This window comes from Sander lucioperca, chromosome 6 (genome assembly GCF_008315115.2).
Source record: "Sander lucioperca isolate FBNREF2018 chromosome 6, SLUC_FBN_1.2, whole genome shotgun sequence".
Lineage (NCBI taxonomy): Eukaryota > Metazoa > Chordata > Actinopteri > Perciformes > Percidae > Sander > Sander lucioperca.
Genome location: NC_050178.1, coordinates 7,956,416 through 7,978,642, shown reverse-complemented (window position 1 = coordinate 7,978,642; position 22,227 = coordinate 7,956,416). Strand labels below are relative to the sequence as shown.

General features: G+C 39.2%; 1 protein-coding gene across 4 annotated transcripts in view; it reads left to right on the top strand.

The window, feature by feature from the left end:
- The window catches only part of kif5ab (kinesin family member 5A, b), a 62,476-nt gene extending 41,501 nt beyond the window's left edge, over positions 1-20,975 (top strand). The window contains exons 15-29 of one of the 4 annotated variants that reach the window (XM_031301716.2): positions 2,032-2,178; positions 3,970-4,158; positions 4,749-4,866; positions 6,296-6,360; positions 8,191-8,300; positions 9,448-9,549; positions 10,030-10,090; positions 10,204-10,275; positions 10,454-10,558; positions 12,235-12,451; positions 13,479-13,737; positions 14,313-14,377; positions 16,883-16,910; positions 17,503-17,563; positions 19,979-20,975. In XM_031301716.2, the coding sequence (XP_031157576.1) occupies positions 2,032-2,178; positions 3,970-4,158; positions 4,749-4,866; positions 6,296-6,360; positions 8,191-8,300; positions 9,448-9,549; positions 10,030-10,090; positions 10,204-10,275; positions 10,454-10,558; positions 12,235-12,451; positions 13,479-13,737; positions 14,313-14,377; positions 16,883-16,910; positions 17,503-17,563; positions 19,979-20,071 (1,692 nt within the window). In that variant the 3' untranslated portion in view covers positions 20,072-20,975. Of the gene's footprint in view, positions 1-2,031; positions 2,179-3,969; positions 4,159-4,748; positions 4,867-6,295; positions 6,361-8,190; positions 8,301-9,447; positions 9,550-10,029; positions 10,091-10,203; positions 10,276-10,453; positions 10,559-12,234; positions 12,452-13,478; positions 13,738-14,312; positions 14,378-16,882; positions 16,911-17,450; positions 17,564-19,974 lie in introns of all 4 variants that reach the window. The other 3 variants (XM_031301715.2, XM_031301714.2, XM_036002661.1) reach the window with 3 other exon arrangements.
- Positions 20,976-22,227: the final 1,252 nt, after the last annotated feature.

Genomic DNA, 22,227 nt, shown 5'->3' with positions numbered 1-22,227 from the left:
GGAAGAGCTGCTCAGTCATTAATGAAGTTATTGTGACTGGCTCAGTGGACAGAGTGGACCATTATTCACCTTCCTAAAACCTCTTCAATATTTCATGCACCGTTTTACAACCTGCCACGTTGTCCTCTCCTCCCTCGCTGTCTCTCTCAGAATCTGTCCAGAAATTGATGAAAGGAGCTGACAATGTAACTACTCACTGCACAGTTTAGTCTGCTAAAGCCAGCTGGAACCTCTTTCTTTCCCCAGTCATCTCACTTAGTACGCCTTCTCTGTGGACGTTTCAGTCTGTTCTGCCCTGACCTCTCACCTGACACGACGCCCTCTCAGGGACTAACAGTCTGAGAAGATGTGAAACTGAATACAAAAAAACATAAAGTGATTTAAAAAAAAAGAAACCCATTATTCCAGCCTCTCGTGGCCTTTTCCAGCTCCATCCCCCCTGACTCTTTAGTTTTAATTCTCCACTTTCGGCATCCCAGCTGTTATGCTAATGTGCAGTGTTGCGGTTTTATTAAAATTTTCCATATCTACAGTAGAAACGGAACAGCATTGACCTAGAAAAATGGTCCAATGGAGTACATTCATCACTGTCTTCAGCCCACCGTCTCTTCTCAGCTGTCTTCTTCTGCAGGAGGCCATGCCACTGCTCCCTGTCACTGCCATTCATCTGCTCTTTTAAACACGTCTTTAATCCATCCATCCGTCCGTTTAAGCCCCTTTCTATCATTATGATTTACTCCATTCATCATTCAATAAACCATCTCTTCGATATGTCTTCGTAAGTCTTTCTTCAACTAACTAAGCATTTTTCATTGACCTCTCTTCTCCATTATTTTACTTAGGCCTACTGGTTAATTATTTACTGCTTTTTATGCTAAGTCAATGTTTTGACATGGGAAGTGACCTGGAAAATGATCACGGGTACTTGAAGTTAATGAAGGAGATGAAGATAGAGAGTTTGATAAAGGAGTAAATGTAAATGTTCCAGAAGGTTGTTAATGGTGCTTTCACTTGACTGGTGATCCATGGCGGCAATAACCTAAAATGTGCCATTAAAAAAGAGCATAAGTCTATTATTTCTGTGAAAAAATAGATGATCCCCCTAGAATAACACCTTCAAGGTATTTAGCACCACCATTATGGAAACAAATGCCAGAAATGTTTTTATTTTTTTATTTTTTGGGAAATGTGGGGGTTTAGGCAACTCGAGGAGGAGGAGTTTTACATTCTGCTATTATACAAACAAATTAAGCAGTAGAAGGCTGATTTAAAATTTTTTTGACAAGACAATCTTTTATTTTCTGGCTATTTCTAGGCAAAAATCCCCACTATTAAATAAAAAATTAAACAGGGATTTAGTATTTCTACACCACAATTTGATCCTGTCACTGTGAAGAATCTATAGTAATTATAATTATATAAAATGTTTTTTTTTTTTTATAGTTTGTATTATGGCTAGTGAAGCATGTCTTGGGGGAATGGGGGTTGGGGGAATTTTAGCTCAGTACTTTTAAAATCCTGGCTACGGCCCTGACCACCAACAACAACGGGTTTCTCTGTCTCATTCATGTGTTGCTTATGTTCATCATGTTGAAAAATTGATGCTATGTTTTGCAGGACTGAATTTACTTTATTTCTTCAGCCCTGCATATTATCGATTCAACCCAAATTGTTTCATTGTGTTCGAGCCATTTGGGCTACAGCATTGTTTAGAAGCTGTCTGCTGTACAAAATGGAGAAGGATAAAGTAAGCTCCATCATTCACTCTCCCAGATCCTTTTATCCAACCCCAATGCCATCAGCCCCTATCTTAGTAGTTTATTGATTTGTAATTTAGCTGCCATTATGTTTTTGGTACTCGCAGTTCTTGGATGAGAATGAAGTCAGGAGTTTAAGTGTCTCGTAGCTGTATCGTAGCCCTCTCAATCTTCTCTTTTTTCAGTCATCTTTTTTTCCCCACTCCCCTATACTCCTCTCCTTTGTCATCTTCCTCTGTGTTCACTCTGTCGATTCCCTCCTCTCCTCCCACAGGCTCACCTCATGGGTTTAGAGGCGGAGCTGTCCCGTATCCAGGAAGTGAGCAGCCACCAAAGGAAACGCATCGCTGAGATTCTCAACGCCCTGATGAGGGACCTGAGTGAGTTCAGCACCATCGTTGGAAACAGGGACATCAAGCTGGTGAGTGGGACGCAAAATGCAGGCTTGGAGACATTGTATTCTCTTCCCTGAGATGTTTAAAAGATAGTGTCTCTGACAAATGATGAGACATTTAATAACAAGCGCATGCAGTGACATTTTTGATATTTCTCAGTGTTTCAATGCGTCCGTCCCATTCTTGTGAATGCCATATTTTAGGACCTCCTGGAGGGACTTTTTTCATATTTGGCACCTACTTGCAGTCAAGGATGAACTGATTATATTTTGGTGGTTAAAAGTCGAAGCTCAAGGTCTGTGACCTCATAAAATGTATTTTTGGCCGTGACTCAATAATTCAAAAAAACATTTTGAAAACGGCAAAAAAGGCAAAGGTACAAGACCGTGTACAGAAATTTATCATAGACTTCTATGGTAGAAGCTCGCTCTAGCCGTTCGCAGTTTCGCGGGTATGGTAAACATTTCTATGGTAACAGTGAGTTGGACCAATCAGAGACGTTGCTGTTACGCTTAGGATTGTGGGTAGTGTAGTTTTTCTCCATAAGATCGCGGAATAAAACATGTTTTTCTTAAAACAAGGTTGATTTCATACAGACTTCTAGCTTCTACAGGAGCAGAAACTTTCGTTTCACAACCACGTAGCTCGTTGTCAGTCTACCTCGGACAGTTTAGACATTATGGCTGATAATCTAAATCCTTATGGAGAAAATCAATGGGATATCCTAACTAATTCTGAAAATAACAACATATGGATATATGGATATAGACATGTAGCCTGTAAATATAGGAGAAAAAAAGCCAAGCAAAAACAGATAAGGATTCAAATGTTCACACTGGGTAGTGTGGATGAAAAAGTTCTCTCAGGTCCAGTTCGGTGGCTGGTTCAGATGAGTTTTATTCACTGCGCAGTGGAGAAAGATGCTCACAAGAGTCTGTCTGAGTAGATTTGCACAGACTCAATACTTTCTGCTTGAACTGATCAAAAGTGCTTTGATTAGTATAGGTGTGAGTTTCTGTTGGAGCCAACCTAGGCTCTAAACAAAAGGTCTCACTCACAGTGATCAATCAAACGCTTTGTTTTAACACTAAACTAAAGCAAAGGCAGACATATTTAATTAAATCAGCAGACACTAAAAGTTGGTGATCAGGTAAAACAACAGGAAAGAGGATATCAGGATAAAATGAGACTAAAACTGTTAGGTAATTCATTTTCTTCTACAACAGCAATGTCAAATATATACAGTATGCATGTGTACATTTTGTGTCTGATTGTCCAAGAGCCTTAGTAAAGCTTTGTCACACATGCACTGAGTGAAATATTAAAACCCAAGACAGAGTGGAAAATTCAAAATGTCTTGTGCTTACCTTTATACATTCTTCTCTCTAATACAACCTGACATGTTTGACATCTGTGGGAATTCATGAATGTTGATGAGCATGTGTTTGCGGCTGTGTGTGACCTAGCTGAAGGGCCACACATTATACAACATAGTCAGTATATGTATACCCTGAGGATAGGTACTCTAATAGGCAAATCCGCTGATATATCTTGGCTGTAATATTTAGATAGATTTTGATATGTGGATGTATAGTCTATCCTCCACAGTTCATTTCAGAGCATCTGAACACGGCATCTGCTAAATGATGCTTCTTACCTAATGGATGTGCCTACAAAATGGCAGAAAGAGTTTCTAAGTTGCCTCCCTCCCTCTTTAACTTCCCAGCTGTCTTTAAATCTTCCCCACTCAATCTTTACCAAATTTCTCCACCACTCATTTAACAGTATCTCCTCCTCTCTACCTCATTTGTCTCCAGCCCATGGAGATCACCGGTGCGATCGAGGAGGAGTTCACAGTGGCCCGGCTCTACATCAGTAAGATAAAGTCAGAGGTGAAGTCGATGGTGAAGCGCTGCCGCCACTTGGAGAACCTTCAGATGGATTGTCACCGCAAGATGGAGGAAACGGGCAGAGAGCTGTCCTCATGTCACCTCCTAATTTCACAGGTGAGGGACTAATAGAGGAATTAGCAACATCTGAAAACATCCTGTGTCGGAAAAAAGTTAGTACATCTGTGAATCCAGCAGGAACCTTTGGTGTTGATGTGGAAAAATTAGGCCAATCTACACTGAAACCTCCCAGTGCAAAATTTGAATTATCACCACAAATGAGTGATTGACGTTTCAAGCGCACTCGTCTTCATCAAACTAATTAACATCACAAATACTAACGTGGGCCTTTGTTTGATATGAATTACTCTGATGAAGAGCAGTGTGCTCGAAACGTGACTCAACTGTTTGTGGCAACAACACATCAGAAGCTTTAATTGTGCAAACTCTTTCAAAGGATCGCATGTTTTGTATTTTTTGTGTTGTTGTGGTTGATTGAAGCCATCATGCTGTGAATTTTGCTATTGGTATTTAAATTAAATTCCCTAATGAATTTTGAAACATCATAAATATTCAATGTAGACCGTATCCATTTCACAGTGAGTAAAAAGTATGTTTTATCCCTGGTGTAGAGTGTTGTCTTGGGTCGAAGTCCTATGCTAATCAGTATACTTTCTGCATTTGAGACGCTGTGTTCTGACTTTCAGCACGAGGCAAAGATCCGCTCTCTGACGGACTACATGCATAATGTGGAGCTGAAGAGGAGGAAGCTGGAGGAGAGCTATGACTCTCTGAGCGAGGAGCTGGCCAAACTCCAAGCTCAAGGTAGACTAATGTAATGTATCAATATAGTAAATTAAATCCACCATAATTGAAGTACAACAGTGGCTTCCTCAATGTAGTCACCCAGCCAACAAACAAGACGTACATCTACACGCATTCTCGGCTTTACTTTAGCACAGCGGTGCTTTAAATGCTAACGTAAGGATCAATATTGAATAAACATGGTCAGTGCAGCACATATAAAATGTACAGGTTCTGTATTTGTAATAAAAATGTCTTTGCTCCAGGATCAGGTCTAAATATTTTACCTATGTGATCGAAATAACAAACCAGGAACAGTGAAAGTGTTTAACATGTATTCAGACTCTTAGGAAAGTAGGGACATATCAATGTGGTCAGACAAGCAAAACAACATATTTATGGTTGCTAAATCACACAAAATACAAAGCTCCAAGAGCAAATCCAACAAAATAGATCTATGCTCAATAAATCCAAACATACTGCAATAGAGAGCACACGTTTTTAAGATGACATTGTGCCTAAGGAAATGAAGTGATAAATGATGATCTGAGACTTTCTTACTCACTGCACAGTGAAGGACAATATGTAGACTGAGCTACATTGTAAATCTTAAGCTAAATTGCTGACTTTAGATGCCAAAGTCGAATATAAGGTTAATGTTCTGACACAGCGAAACATAACCATGTCTGGACAAAGTAAAACATAAAAAAACAAGAAATGTGTCACTGCTTTTCAGCTCCACCCAACTGGAACTGGGAGGAAGTGCCAATTTTATTGGCTTCAATTGAGAGTTTTAGTCTGTGCCAGAGGTCTTTTTGTCCTGTCAAGAATAAGAAAAACCAGGGTAAACACTGACCGACAGCTTAGGCTCCCAAAGATATTTACAGCACCAGCACATATAGATTAATGGTACGTTTGAAATTTGTGCGAGGTCCATCTAACTGCAGAAACTCCCAGGATACAATTCTCAAGTCACTCTTCCTGAGGAGTTGCCACAGAACTGCATTAAATAACCGAAGGATTTTAGGGCAAGGAAATCAATTTTGGACTTACTCCACACCCGAGCCAAGCGGTCCCAGAGTCATTACAGAAGTAAATAAATACAAAGTGCTGCAAGTCGTGTTGATCACACAGCATGCTGCGAGGTAGAGAGCTCGATAAGTTCATCATCAGACACCAGGAACAGCAGTGAGTTAATAACAGATCAGATCAGCCTGACATAATAGCTGTCATTTTCAATAATAGATATTATTACACCTGAGGCATGATTTAGATCACACTGACCTCGCTGTCAACATGGAGCGATGGTACTACTGTGGTGTCAAAGTCAGGTCACTGTCACTTCTTTCATCTACATCGTTGTCTTTCACTGTCTGCTTTTCTCTTCCACTTGTTTTTCTCTCTCTATCTCTGTCTCTGCCATTCTCTTAAATTTGTGTGTTTGTTTCAGAGAGCATGTCACAGGTGACCATCGGGGAGAATATGTCGTCTGTCCAGGATTCCTGTTATATAAAGGTAACCATGACTACAGCGAGTTTCTCACACAGCCTTAGCACTCAGGTGTGCAGATGTGTGTGAGTGAGTTTGTGTGTGTGTGTGTGTGTGTGTGTGTGTGTGTGTGTGTGTCTTGTGTGCATTCATGTGTCAGCAGCATACCGCGTCTGTGCTCGTACATCAGATCATGAGTCTGGTCATGAGGGCTGCAACTAACAGTTATTTACCATTATAGATGAATCTGTCAACTTGTTTTAAAAGAGTGTTTGAGATTTTGGGAAATATGCTTATTTGCTTATTTTCCCCATGATGAGAAGATCCATGCCACTCACACATCTGTATGATAAATATGAAGCTGGAGTCAGCAGCCAGTTAGCTTAGCTTAGCATAAAGACTGGAAACCGTTAGCCTGGTTCAATCCGAGGTAACAAAATTGTAACGTAAAATTTGCTGTTTAACAGAGAGGTTTATGTGCCTAACTGTTTATTGGACGGGACGCGTGACTTCCTGGAGTCTTCTTCGCTCGTTGCCTCGCAACTTTGTCCCAGCCAATTTGACATTTTAATCAAGCATGATATTAAGTGTTAATTAGTGAACTTAAGAGGTGCTGGTAGACATATTTTGTTACCTTTGGACAGAGCCATGCAGGCTAACACTTTCCCCCTGTTTCCAGTGTTTATGCTAAGTATTAATTTTGTCATCTAACTTTTGGCAAGAAAGCAAATAAGTATATTTCCCATAATGTTGAACTATTCCTTTAATGTCAGAAAAATTACAAAAGATATGTCCATCACAGTTTCCCAGAGCCTACTGCTAGATCTTGAAATACCTTATGTCAAGGCAACAGTCCAAAATCCAAAAATATTTCATTTACAGTGAAACAAAATAGAGAAAAGAAGCAAATCCTCACATTTGAGATGCTGAAAACAATGTTAGGTATTTTTCATTGATAAATGACTTAATAATAATAATAATAATAATAATAATAATAATAATAATAATAATAATAATATGATTTAAATCTGTTGATTGATTTATCAATTAACTGACAAATCGTTTTAGCAGTAAGATGCCCGGTTTAACCTGTTTGGGGGCCCCAGGTCAAACATTTGCTACTGGGCCTTTGTTACCTCCAAGCTCCTGGTGCACACAGTGCACTAAAGCCAGCAGCTTTATTGTATTTTGCAAAGAAACACACCAGTATACTGGAATACTACCAGGCTTCTGGTTTTCTGTATGTCAGTTAGTTTGTAGTAACTTGATGAAACACAACTTTATTTAGGAAAATGTACCATGTGCACAATATAATCTGAAATAATAAAGGTGTTAGAATTATATTTTGATACACAACAAGGCCCCTTTTCAGATAAGGGAGTGCAGGATCCAGTTCATGTTGTACTTTAGTGGTGCAAATTCTGAATGTCTCCTGTCTCCGTTGCCCAGCTGGTAATCCAGCCTGTAAGTAAACATGCAACACCTGTATGGTTGGCAGTATTTGTTTTTTTTATTATCTGCCCTGTGCTGTATTTGTGCACATGTTCATGAGGTTTGTTTCTGCATGTCAGTGTGTTTGACACATACCAGTTTCAATATCCTTGTCTCACTTCATACTCAGTAGCAGCGTATGACACAACCTGCTCTGCGTGTGTGTGTGTTTAATGCCCAGGTGGCCTTTTTATGTCCACATGTGCACCGGTGTGTGTAATTCTATTCTCTCGTTATTTAATCATTTAGTTTTCCTTTTGTTTCCACCCCTTGGAACTCTCTCTCTCTCTCTCTCTCTCTCTCTCTCTCTCTCTTATTATACTGTATATGTATGTCTCTCACCCCCTCTTGTTGCCCATACCTCAGAGGGCTCTGGAGCAGCAGATGGAGTCACACCGTGAGTCGCACAGCAAACAGCTTGGCCGCCTACGAGACGAGATGAATGAGAAGCAGAAGATCATCGATGACTTAACTGAGTCAGTGCTTATTTATAATTATTAACCTTTTCCGATATACTAAATCAGGCTTTCTAAATCAAGAGTCCACTTCGGACTTTAGAACTTAACTTAACTTGTACATGAGTAAAAGATATCAATCAATCAAGGACAGAAAAATGTCATGGAGAAAGCATATTTACTTCTGTCTTTGAGACTGGACTGTGTGGCACCATACAGTGCAGGTCGTACATGGTTCCAGAAGCAGACAACTTACCCACTCTTTCAGCTGTCTGTGGGCTCAAATCTGAAATTCAATTCTATCCTCATAAGCAGTGTGGAAATGCTAAAATTGGGGATACATCGTCTCAGTAGTTGAGTTCTCAAAAAAGTCTTAAGCCCCGATCTAGCTGCATAAGGGGCTGAATTCAATATGTGTGGGTGGCTGATATGTTGAGGAAACTGCAGCGTGGGAGGACTTTAGCGCCAAGTTGCTGATGAACCCCACTGTACGGAGCTACTGGGCTTGTTTGGGCTCCTTGAAAACATGCCCTTTCAGGTTCCTCATTAGGAAGACGTTCTGTACCAGACATGACCGTCTAGGAGCAGATTGCAGGGCAGACCCTCTTAAGGAACTAAAGTACATTTCCCAGCAGGCCTGGGCAGTGTCTGCTAACACCCAAGGAGCAGCTGTAGAGATTTTCTGAATGAAAACACATTTGGGGCTGCTCTGGTTGTCCTGCTAGCATGACGTGATTTGGATAAGCAGCTTGAAAAATGGATTGATGGAGGGATGCCAGTGGGGTAGAAAGCTAATAGGAGCAGTTTAGCCCTTCAGATCCTTGAAGCAGAGCAGGAAAAGTGGGTATATACAATAAATGTTCCAGATTTAATGATCAGAACAGGAGAACAAACCAAATGAAATGCCACTTTTGTTTTAAAAACAGGATATATCTGTACCTTGGCAGTTTTTACCTGATGATGCACTTGACATTCATAAAGTCACATTCCAAATGTGATTTTGTGGAGCTGACCTATATTTCCAGATTGCATTCATTGTATTACAGATATTTCACCAACACGCTAAATTCTTTGACTTCCTTTAGGAGAGAGAAACAAGTTAAATTCTATTAAAACATTTTGAACCTATCCATTGAATCCCTGAGTGAGCCATTATTCACCTTTTCAGTTGTAACCAGAAGCAGCAGCTGGAGTTGGAGCAACTGCACTGTGACTTTGAACGTCTCAGGAGCCAAGAGCATCACAAGACCCGGCAGCTGGAGGAACTGACGTGAGTCTCTGCTTTACTGTCCTGGCCAGCTTTCAAACACTTATATACACACCATATGGAGGCCCAGGGGCGAGCTGCCTCTTTTGATTCACGTCTTCCATTTCTCTCTGTCATTTCTCTTCCCTTTGTCTATTTGTTTACCTCTTGCTCTGCAGCTCTTTCATCTTATTTACAGTATATGTCATACAGTTTGTGGCTAAAATGAACCCTTTTACTCTCTCTTTGCCTCTTTCTCTCTTTGTTTCTTTTTTTCTGTGTAACTCATTGCATCTCCATTATGGAGTTTTGCGATAAGGAAGCAGCTGGCTGCTAATAGGCCCTCTTTCTGCACTGACCTTAGCAGCGTATTGCATCAGATGGCAGATGGGAAACATCCCATGTTGGGGCAGCGTTTGTTCTTTATTCATGAATTATTCGGTCAAGAACGTGGTACTCATTTGAGGTAAAAATCTGTCTGACTATCTACCTGTCTATCTATAGATTTCTCCATGAGCGGCATGAACAGTCAAAACGGGACCTCAAAGGGCTGGAGGAGACTGTTGTAAGTCATTATTTGCTGTCACGATTCACTTGGCTCCCTCAGAGGCTACTGATCCACTAAATACTCTCTAACTGCTTTAACTGCACTATTTCCCCTCTACCTTCATACTGAAGGCTCGTGAGCTCTACACCCTGCACAACCTCCGCAAGCTTTTTGTTCAAGACCTCACATCTCGAGTTAGAAAGGTAAGCAAGACACAACTCAACTACACACAACACGCTTAACAATATTACACTTAAAATCTTTATTTCCCCACATATAACCATGTGGCTCTACCTAGACTGTATGCAAATTACAGTTTTGAAACTGTAGTATTTGCGATGACAGATACACTAAAAGATCTCCATTGCTGTCTGTCAACAGAGTGCACAGATGGAGCCTGATGATAGTGGGGGATATATGACCCAGAAACAGAAGATTTCCTTTCTTGAAAACAACCTGGACCAGCTTACAAAAGTTCACAAACAGGTAACAATGAGCAGCAGATATAAAACTATAAATTATGGTAAAGGAGACAGAAAATAACATTTTACCCATCCACCATTTCTTTAAAAATTAGGACAAATCATTTGGTTTCCCTTGGCCTGGAAGTCTCATTATCACTGTGCCGTGGCACAGCAAAACCTCTTAGCAGAAACCTCTTTGTTGGATAGAATATGTAAGGAGGACAAAAAGAGCGAGTCAAATTAAAATACAGAGCAGTGTGCACTGCTGTCATTGTTCTCCTATGGGCAAAAGTAACGCTAGTATCATCAATCATCTTACTACTGCAACTTCACATGACAGTCTCCTTGAAAACAGAGCAGCAGGAGCTGTTAAACCATGCTGTCTTCAGGAAAAGGAAGGCACACAGCATAAAATAGTTACTCAAATTTCATTAACACAAATTAATTTCTAATGCAGGTGCATACAAATATGCTCAGTTTTTCCCCGTTTTGCTAGCTGATGCGCAAAAACTTTCGAAAGCAACCTCGTGCTCAAAATGATTAGCCAACACACACACTTCACACCTTTCTTTTAATATTCCTAAATGGACTACAGAAGTAGACTGAGTGTTGATGTGCTAAACGTTGTACTAAATGACACATATACTCATGCAGGCAGATTGGTGAGAGCTGCACTGCAGCAGTGTCAGGCAGAAAACCAATCCTAAAGTGACTGCTGGGAAACTCCATCCCATCCACCACCTGCTGATACTGTGGGAATGGAAGATGAAAGTCATGGTCATAAATCAGCAAGCTCCCAGTGGAAAGTGATAAGACTCCCAAAGACAGACAGTGGACAGTGCACTGGAGCTATGTATGAGGTTCTCTGCCCTTGTACAGATTTAGTAATGTCTGCCTGTCTATCACACACCTCCTGTGAAAGACCTGCCTCCAGGTTTTTGTTTTCTTTCTTTAAAATGACTCACCACCAAATAAAACCTCAGGTAGGTCTATTGAATTCTTGAATCCATGCCTGCTCGCTAAGCCCTCAATATCTCTGCAGAATGGGGATTAGTTTGGATGATTACATAGCAGCAGATTCTCTGTGTTTAACTAATGTTAACTCAAAGTAGCTAGCTGGCAGTTTGGTGCAAAGTGAGTTTACCGTATTTTTCAGGTGAGCTAGCCTTCAATTTTGTGGTAGCTGTTAAGCATGTTTCCTCAACATAAAAGTCAGTATAGGCAGGTCAAACTGGACACTCCTCTGGTTGGATCCCTAACAATGCTTTACCAGTAGAAGTGGCTGAACAAATGAAATTAGAAAAAAAAGAAAAAATCACTTTCTTACTCTTTGTCTTCAAAACAAACAAGAGTGAAACCTCATGCACAGGTTTTAAAATGGTACATAGCAATGTTAAAGGGACACAAGTTATACATATATATATATATATATATATATATATATATATATATATATATATATATATATATATATATATGTTATCCCTGACAGAAAAAAATAACTTTCTAGAGAAAACATTACCATCAATATTACTAACTTCCTTTAAATATTGCATCTCATCAATATATTTTTTATTTAAGTCTTTAAGATGATATATTCCATGGTCACTGACATGTACAGTCAATGCCTGGGCTTACTGTGTGTGTGTGTGTGTGTGTGTGTGTGTGTGTGTGTGTGTGTGTGTGTGTGTGTGACAGCTGGTACGTGACAATGCAGATCTTCGCTGTGAGCTTCCAAAACTGGAGAAACGTCTTCGGTCTACAGCTGAGCGAGTTAAGGCGCTGGAGGGTGCGCTGAAGGAGGCGAAGGAAGGAGCCATGAAGGACCGCCACCGCTACCAGCAGGAGGTGGAGCGTATCAAAGATGTGATGAGGGCTCGCAATCCCTTCCGCCGGCCCCATGCTGCACAGATAGGTAACACATGTGGCTGCGTGTGTCATTTCAGTAAAAGCTATGTAATCAGATAAAATGGTCTTCTAATCTGTAGGTAGGCAGTGATTCATTGCATCCATCCATTAATATTTGATCTGCGGATTTTAGCATGATAACATGCAATATTCCAGTGTTACAATTACATTCCTGTTTAGGACATTAATAGCTTCCTTATAATTCTCACAACTGCATTTTGTTGTCTCAGTACTTGTAGTCTGTGGAATGACAATGAAGCTGAATTGAATCTAATTCTGTCTGCAATCAAATCACACAGACAACTGCTTTTATGTCTACAAGCCCTTCCATTTAAGTTTATATACATGTAACGTGTATGCGAGTATGTTTTTTTTTTTAGTTCTTCTCAAAACAATAAGTTCAATCACCACAGTAGTTTATACTGTGCAGCACAACACCTGCAAATAGCCCCAACTCATATGTTGAAATTAAGTGAATTCAGCCAGTGCATTTCAATGCGTCCTCATTGCTAAAACAAAGGCAGCATATGTCTATGTAAATGTGTCAATATGAGTCCACTGAAATTATGTTGCACACGTAAACACACTTCACTATCTGGCCACACCAATAATCTGCTTCATATCTGATATTTGCCTTTGCAAATGTGAGAAAAATCATTTTGGCATGGTGCAACCATCCCTTTCATGTCTCTGCTGTGTGATTTCCTTACAGGCAACATCTATTGTTGAATTTGCATCACCACTTGGGTTCACCATTGTGGAACACATAACTGTTACTAAAAACTAAATTCAACAATATGTGTTAGTAATGACAGTATTAAAGATTATAGCAAAATGCTACAATACTTGAATAGGTGTGATGTGGCTGGAATATTTTGCATGTAAGAATTTATACAATGAGATCTTTTGAGATAAATACAATTTATTAGAAAAGCAGTGTACTCCATTTTAAGACAGGGCAGTATAAATATGATGTTTTTGTCTTTTTAATGGATGAATAGATTAATCGATCAATTCTGTTTTATCCTTAACAGCCAAGCCTGTGCGTGCTGGCCACTACTCAGCATGCTCTCCCACAAATCCTTTCTTCATCCGAGGCAACGGTGATCACCCCATTGCCTTCTACAAAGCTGATTTCCACAACAGCAACAACCAACATGCTGCTGCTCCTGCTGCTCCTGCAACACCAGAGGGTGAGCCCAGGTTACCCGAGACCAACTCCAAACAGAACAGCCCCACCAAACACCTTGACTCCCAAAACAATGAATCGCACGACAACAACGCTCAGGACATGTGAGTAAATCCACAATCAATAACATAATGGATAACACCGCAACTTTGTACATAATAGGCTACTAAACTCAAGATCTACTTACTAGCATTTTCAGGGAGCTTTCAACAGCAGTACAGTTGTCATGAAAACAATCTGCTGATGAAGACTGTGAAATGCAGTTAAATGCTCCAGAACCTGAGAATGCATTGTCCAGAAACAGCTAGAAAGTGGATCAGGAGTCAAGATTATTTTGTCAAACTACTTTTGCTAAGATCAACAATATATATATATATATATTTTTAACAACAATTGTACAGCATTATCAAATAATCTGTGCCCTGGCACTGCTTTTAAAAAGCTTAGACAGTCAAGCTTTCTACAGTGTAGTGTAGATGTATGCATAGCACACACATTTAGTTTTAATCTGTTTTGACATTGATTTATTATTTAGTGGCTGAGTGAGCACTTGGGTTATTTTTTTAATAACTTTTTTTTTTTTTTTTACTTAAAGACCATATCGATCTAGAGATCAAGATTTTGAAACACAAATCCCACAGGTGCATTTGCATAATCATCTCTTTCTCCTTGTTTGTAGCCTTCCAGCTGAACCACAGAGCCAAGGAGACAAGAACACTGCAGAGATGCTTGATTCAGAAAATGGTGAGCCCTGTTCAGATGACGCCTGTTAAGATCATTTGAAATATTATAATCAAGATCATAAATTAGATAAATTCCCTTGTTATTATGACCTCTTATTTTTTAGTGGTTGCCATTATACTATCATACCGGCTGTTATGTTTGAATGTTGTTTTATATAGTCTTACAGAATGGTGGCTGTAAAACAGGTTTACAGTGATTGCCCTGCTGCTTTAACAGTCTTAACTGTTATTCAGAGCCATTGGTGAGTGTGGAGAAGGGTTTCATATAGGTCATCGGCTCTTTGATAAAACTTCTATAAATTTATGGAATATAGCCCCATCTTAAAAATTCACTAAGGAAATTCTCTTAGTTTATTACATGATACTGCTGCTGCTACTTGAGGCTTTACTGCACCTCCATGTTTGTGTGTCTGCTCTCATCAGCAGCAGAGTCTGGAGGAGATAGATTAGGCTTGCAGTGTCATTACTCAGCCAGACAGATAGCCGGGCAGACAGGCTTAGTGCCCACCTCAGCCTCTGACCCAGTGATGACAGTTGTAGACTTGTAGACTAACAACACCACACCTCTTCGATTCTCCAGGAATATCAATAAAAGTCAGAAACTGGGTCACAAAGCCAGTATATCAATCTGTTGCGACAGTACCTGCCTTTTATTAAATAGCAGATATCAGTGATGTTTTCCAGAGAACCCCTTAAAAAATGTAATCATGCTGGCTTTAGTTTTTGCTTCCCATGATGTGATGAACGTGTTTTTAACGCTGCCAACAAGAACATACTGAGAAAAATACTGATATTTGTCTCTTTTTGGCACAAAAATACTCGTTTAATACAAGCAGCTGTTCAGATGCTATGAGTCGCTTCAAGAGATTTGTAAATAGTTGAACTGTTAAGGATAATATTAGTTTGAAACCTTTTTATTTATTTTTTTTTTATTCAGTTTTATTTCATTTTCAATATTTTATTTAGTATTTTCCCCCAAAATGTACATATGGCATTTTTGGAATGAAGGTTTTTTATGCCCTGTAATGTATTCTGAAGTCAAACTCCAAGGTAAATTTACTTCTGATCCATTAATAGTAATTTTAACTCTGGGATATAATTCTACTCAGTGTCATGAATTTAAATAAGAGCTTATGGGAAAGTGTGAAATGCAAACCAAATATTTCTGCAAGGCCTGGACCCCGAATATCTTACTTTTTTATGTACTTTGAGTCTGTTGAGGTGTAGCCTTGACAGCTCCTGTTAGGGTAAGATTTTTGCCAAACCTTTTTTCTAAGAGATTAAACTGAGCAGCCTTATAATCCAGTCAAGCATGAGGCTCCTTGATAATAGCCAATTTATCAAACTGAAGCACACAAATTAAGTAAACTTAACATTAAATAAATGCACATATACTTCCTAATATCTGGACATTGAGAAACGGCTGAAACATCTTGATACATCTGGTCAATATGTTGTGCCACATAAAAAGCCATGGAAATATTTTGTGAGATTAATCCCTGTCAGGGTGGTTCAGGGAAAGCAGAGACCTCCAAGGATTGTAGTTCGACAGTAGCTGCTAGGAGTAGGAGGACATTTGACATCGCACTTGTCATTAAAAAACCTGGAATATTCATGCAGATAATCCACAGAATGTAATGATCCAGGAACTATAAATTGAGCCATCATAAAGGTCCAGTTTTTGTTGTATGGCACTGTTGGTCGACCTGTGAGGACAGTTGTTATGGGCCTTGTGCTTTTATGCAACAATGTTTTTCTGGGTGGGAGAGCTATTATTAGCTGTGATGGTAGTATAATGACTGTCCTAATCAGAAACACAGAATTGGTTGTTTATTCAAACAGTATAAAATGAATCACGTTTACATTTTTCTGACAAGCAAGCTCTGGCAGTCGTGCAAATAAAAACATCTCTAGAATAATAACAGCATTGGTCATTTGTTCAAATGTGAAATTGCCTATGTTTAGTATCATAAATTCACTGAGAAAGCTCTTCAGAAGGTGGTGGTGGATTGTTGGTTACAAAGGGTACAAAGACTCCAACAAACAGTCAACGTTGGTTTCTTGAAACCATCACCACCATCCTTTTCTAAACTTAAAAAAAATATTTTACTTGTACAAATGTAACCATATGTGAACAGTAATTGAATGGCCATGACCACCATCTGTCTCTCACCTTAACCACATACAGTAGTTTCAGTTACTTGTAAAATGTGCTGCTGCTACTGTGTCTTCTCAGAGCTGAGTCACAAGATCAGTAAAATGCAGATCATGGGTCTTTTTTTTAAATGACCCAATCCTCATTCACAAATGCCTAAATGCCTGTTTAGGCATTTGTGAATGAGGACTTGTTGATTGAGAACTAACATATTATGCAGCTGCTTGTTCCAAAGCCGTTTCAATTAATCCCAAATGTGTCTGTGACCCACTTCTTCTCTAATTTACACACCACCACAACCCTCTCACCGTGCACCTGCCTGCCTCCTTATGCACCTCTTTCTGTCCACAGGAAACACCACAGATATCAATGACAACAGGTAAGACTGCTGCACCCTCTTTGATCACTGCAAAACACCCGCTGCTATTGGTTGTTCTCTTACTGCAGGCTTCCATGTTGTCAGTGTCAGGCAGAAACCTCTCAAATGTAACTTTTGTAGGATTGTGTAGTAATTGATTAACTTGAGGGTTCATTTTGGACCTTCTATGATGGGATAACAACAACTTGGCTTCAACTGAAGCTCCTGAAATATTTTAATAGGAGATAATCAGCTGTCTCAAAAATCTCAGAATTAATGGCAAAAGTAGAGCTAGAAGTAATTCAATTCAATTGCCACATTCACCTTGCATGCACCGACCCCCCCCTGGGTTTTAAGACCATTTAGTGTAACATCACTGATTTGCTTCCCTCACTGCTGTGTCTCTCTGTTCCATCGCTGCCCCCTTGTTGCTGTCACCGCTACTGCTGCTGCTGCTGCTGCTGCTGCTGCTGCTGATGCTGCGGTGGATGCTGCTGCTGATGATGAATCTGGTGATGGTGATGGTGATGCGGCCACCTGGGATTCTGGTGTGCTGGATAGCATGTGTCTGAATGTGATTTCTGTGTCCAGAACTGACGTCTGTGACAATCAGGACCCAGCCAAACTCTACAGCCTGCAGCCGGAGGCCTCAGCCAGCTAATAGTCCTGAGCAGGTAAGAACACAGAAAAAGAGAGCAACTCCTCCATTTTGTGCTACAGATCACATTGAGCAGCTTTCCTCCATCAGTTTTAAGTTTTAATTGTTCTATTTGTACTAAACTTACATCCATAAATGACCAAATGTTGTGAAAACCTGAAAGCTTTTGAATAGTTGATGGCCAATTCAGGGTCTAACTTGAATGACTCACACATACATCTATAGAGCGGCAAGGTCTTCAGCTTTCCATCGATGCATTTCTCTTTTTATCAGCAGTACAATAGAGATACTGCTGGATTAAGTTTAGGGTCACCACAGTTAAAGAGATACTAAACTTTGATAGAACTTTGGGTTGTTTGCTAACTAGCCATGATATATGCCCAACTAAAGGGGCAAACTGTTGCAACTTAGTCAAACTGTAGCCCCAATAGAGCAGAAACTTGTGCCTGCTTTTACCCAGTAGCAATTTTGAAGTCCATCACTTTACTTTTTGCAAAAGCTGCAAAACATTTTTGGCTCTATTGACACCAAACTTCGGGAATTTCATCTCCAGACTATCCGCCACAAATTTATATATATATACAGTATATATCAAAAATTGAGCCATTTTTCTCCTCTTCTCCATCCACCGCTTCTTCACCAGTTCTGAACCTAATTTAAGACTTTGCACCACAGAAGCAGCTAGCACAACAACATCTGAATCAACAGTACAAATCAGTATTGTCTGATGGCTGTGAAACATGTAGTAATATCCTACTATCAGCCTCCTCATGGCTGCATGGAGACAGAGAGGACAAATCCTGGAGTGGTGGAAAATAGTACCTTTACTAATAATTATAAATAAGCAATTAATTGTACACAACAGAACTCACATCTTTACATGTTTGCAGAATTTGCTTGTGTGATTTAGAGACCTGTTTTGCTAGCAATTGGAGTGAATAGAGAGAGAGACCAACCATATCTGCTCATAGGAGCAATTGAAGACAACCTTTACCTTGAGTTGGGCATATATCATGCTGTAATGCTAGCTAACTGATGGCTAGTTAACGAAACAACCCGAGGTTCTACCAAAGTTCAGTATCACTTTAACTGTTGTTAGAGATTACCGGTGACCCTGAACTTCATCCAGGGATATCTCTGTCAATTGTACGGCTAATGAAAAGAGAAATGCACCGATGGAAAGCTGAAGACCTTGCCGTTCTATAGATGTGTGAGTCATACCAGCACAACAGCAAGGGGTTTAAGTTTTAACCTGAAGTGACCATGCTCCTTTTATTTGGTTTTGCATTATTCTCAAGTTAACAAGTCACAAAAGCTATTTCATGAACTGCTTTACATGAAGACTCACAAATCCCACACATGATTGATTGCAAGTTGCAAATAATTTGTGAGCCCTACAGGGCTCCTGCATGCTACATACCTGAATGGGTCGCAAGTTTGACATTTGTTTTGATTATTAGAAATAATCCTAATGTTGCGAGTTGTAGTTTGAATGTTGAAACGGACCCCTGGGCATTAAATAAAACAGCCCTGCTGCTCATCCAACATTACCTGAATAAATGCAGATCTAAAGAGGATTCATGCATGGATCAATAGAGATGTTTTTTTTCTAATATAATGTCTATGTCTATAATAATCTTTTATACAATAGATTTATTGTGTATGGAGCAGACCCTGTCTTATGAAACATCATTATGACTTTAGAAGTTATTGTGTCTTGGCTCTTAGGTGCTGTGCAGAAGTTTTTATTTGTGGGGCCTTCCACACTAAAAATACCTACACTCACTGAGCATCTGTCTTGGCACTCTTCTTTATTTATTTTTTATAAATCCCAGCCGGTTAAAGATTATATAGTAATATATAATTATTTCTCTGGGAAAGACCCCATATGAGAAAGGGGAATTAAATCATAACCGACTCTGGGTTTTTACTTACTAGGCTTTATTCGGTTACATTTTCATGTATGTATGTTCAAGTTAATAATATTCAACACCACTTGTCACCGTTACATCAGTAAATTAATTTGGAAATGTAAGACCTAATTTGCAGAAGCGGTGCTGTAATTTAATTCAAACCCGTATAATTTTCTTCTTTAGGTAAAGCTAGTAATTTGTAAAGTGCTGACACTCTATAAAACACTCAACCCGCAGACTGAGAAGTGCTACGTTATATGGTGCAAAGCAAGTTTTGCACAGAGCTGTCACATTTTACATCCTATAAAGTGTAAATATGGCCCCAGAGTGTTCCATGCCACTCCTAAACACAGCTAGCTCTCAGTGAAGACACGAGAAATAAAATGATTCAAGACATGTTCCTTCTGGCAATGTTAGAATGACTCACTGGCGGCTGTCTCGCTCTCCCTGTTTCTCTCAAATTAATCTGACTGTTGCTCTTACTTTCTGTTTCTCTGTGTGTCTCTCTTTCCAGGCAGACGTTTTTTTCTGAGGCATCCTCTGTAAATCTGCATGCAGCTGATCACTGTCCTCCCAGCCTCCCCTTCCTCTCTCACCCTCATCTGCTGTAAACAGACCTCTATCTCTCTCGTGTCCCTTTTCCTTTCCCTGCTTGCTCCTCTTCAATCCCTTCTCCTTCCTTTACAATAATGTGGGGTGTATGTGGGTTTCAGTAATATCCATAGCAAGCACTGCATCTCAAATGGCAGCTGACACCAATATTGCTGCACACACTCATGAAAACAAAGGGACCATAAATAGTAGATGGGAAAGAATAGCTGCAGTATAGTAGGTAGCCAGTAGGGTGTGCTGTTAGTCTCAGAGAGGGTATCACAGTGGACATAAAACCAGTACATTCAAGCTGAGGTTAGTCTTTATAATTATTACTATTATTAAACGTGTATGGATCTGAAAACTCCAAGTTAAACTACATGAAAACAACATGAAAAAGGTGAAACTTGAGCTCACTTTACTAATTACACTTTTGACTGTGCATGATGATTTTTGATTTGGGTTTTCAGCTTTTCTTGGAAAATACATGAGGTGGAGGAAGAGGGAAAGTGGAGCATTACTATGAAATATTTCAGTCTAAAATTGCACTGTACGTCAAAGTCAATGGGGAATTCAGTCTTTAAAATGAATTGTAAGGATAAGGTTGGTATTAGTCAATATTTTTGTTATTGTCAACAAATCTCATTAAAGACTAAAAGCTACAATGCGTTACTGTCTTAGTATTTTCCGACTTGCCCAGCCTGCCTGTGGCTCTCAGTCTAAAGCCAATTGAAGACATAAACCAAAAAAAACAGGCCTTAAATATATTGTTTCATTTGTACTAAAAGGCTCAGTATTTTCCAATTTATTTAGCAAGCACTACTAAAACAGGAGTAAATATTGTTGTTTGGGACTATTTTCAGCTGTAGAATAATACACATTTGGTGTTCTAGTGAGTTTTCACAGCAGCAGGAAAACTAAACTGCAGTGGCTATATTCATAGTAAGGAAGAGCCATGCAATCCAATGCAGCAGTGTGGTTCATTGATGTATTTTTTGTGAACAACGGAGGCCGTTGGCACAGTGAAATAAGCTACTTTATATCAGGCTTTAGAGACCACTTTTATTGTTGGTTTGTTTCTTTTAATGGGATTTGTTGACAATAAGAACCATATAGAATATCATATTCTATGTCTGGATTTTTGAACGATTGTCAGTAGTCATAGTAACAATATAGTCCATAATGTTTTGTCGACTACTGTTGCCATGTAGGTAGACCAGCACACATTAAACTAAAATACACATACGCACACCTGCCACTGTTGAAACTTGGCCAAGCCTTAATTTAGACAATAGACAATTTCTCACATTTGACCTTTTTTACTCAAATTAAACAAAGGAAATTAAGTTTATATATACAGTACAGTCTTTAACTCCTAAATACTCTTCAAGACACAACAGTTTTGTATTTTGGTACCCTTGGAGGATATATTTCAGATACTTACATTCCATAATAAAAAGTTTTTCTCTTGTTAGATTAAGAGAAATAGTCAACCAAATAACCCCTATATCCATATACAGTCTAGCAAGTTTTTAGATCACACCTTTCGTAAAGACATTTTCAATGTCGAAGCTTCAGATGGCTCTGATAGTGGCATTATCTCACCAAGCACACTTCCTCATTTAACACAATGGTTCTTCATTGTGTTAAATGAGGAAGTTGGTTAGAACATTGTTTAAAATAAAACACTCAAATATTCAGAGTTTAATATCAGTCACCACAGCATGTCTGGCTTTTGGTACACTGCACTGGTTTCTGAAAAGCAACTTTGTCTGACCCACAAGTAAAGTCCAAAACACAATATTCCTGATTGTTTTTAAAAGACTGACTGTGTTGTAGTAGAGAGACTTTTAATCAGAATCAGAATCAGAATCAGCTTTATTGGCCAGGTTTGCATAAACAAACAAGGAATTTGACTCTGGTTAATCTTTGCTCTCAAAGTACAACACTCACTTAACATATAAAGAATAAAAACAGAAAGGACAGTAAGAAATATAAAAAATACTGTTAAGTGTACAGTATAACAATGCAATAGAATTTACAATTTTACAATTTTAAGATGTAAATTATCCCTACAAAAAACTGCCTGTCAGGGATCGTCTGTGAGATATTCAGTCATTGCCATGTCATCCAAAAGCATGGCAGTGTGGAAAAAAAGAATTGTGTAGCAACTATT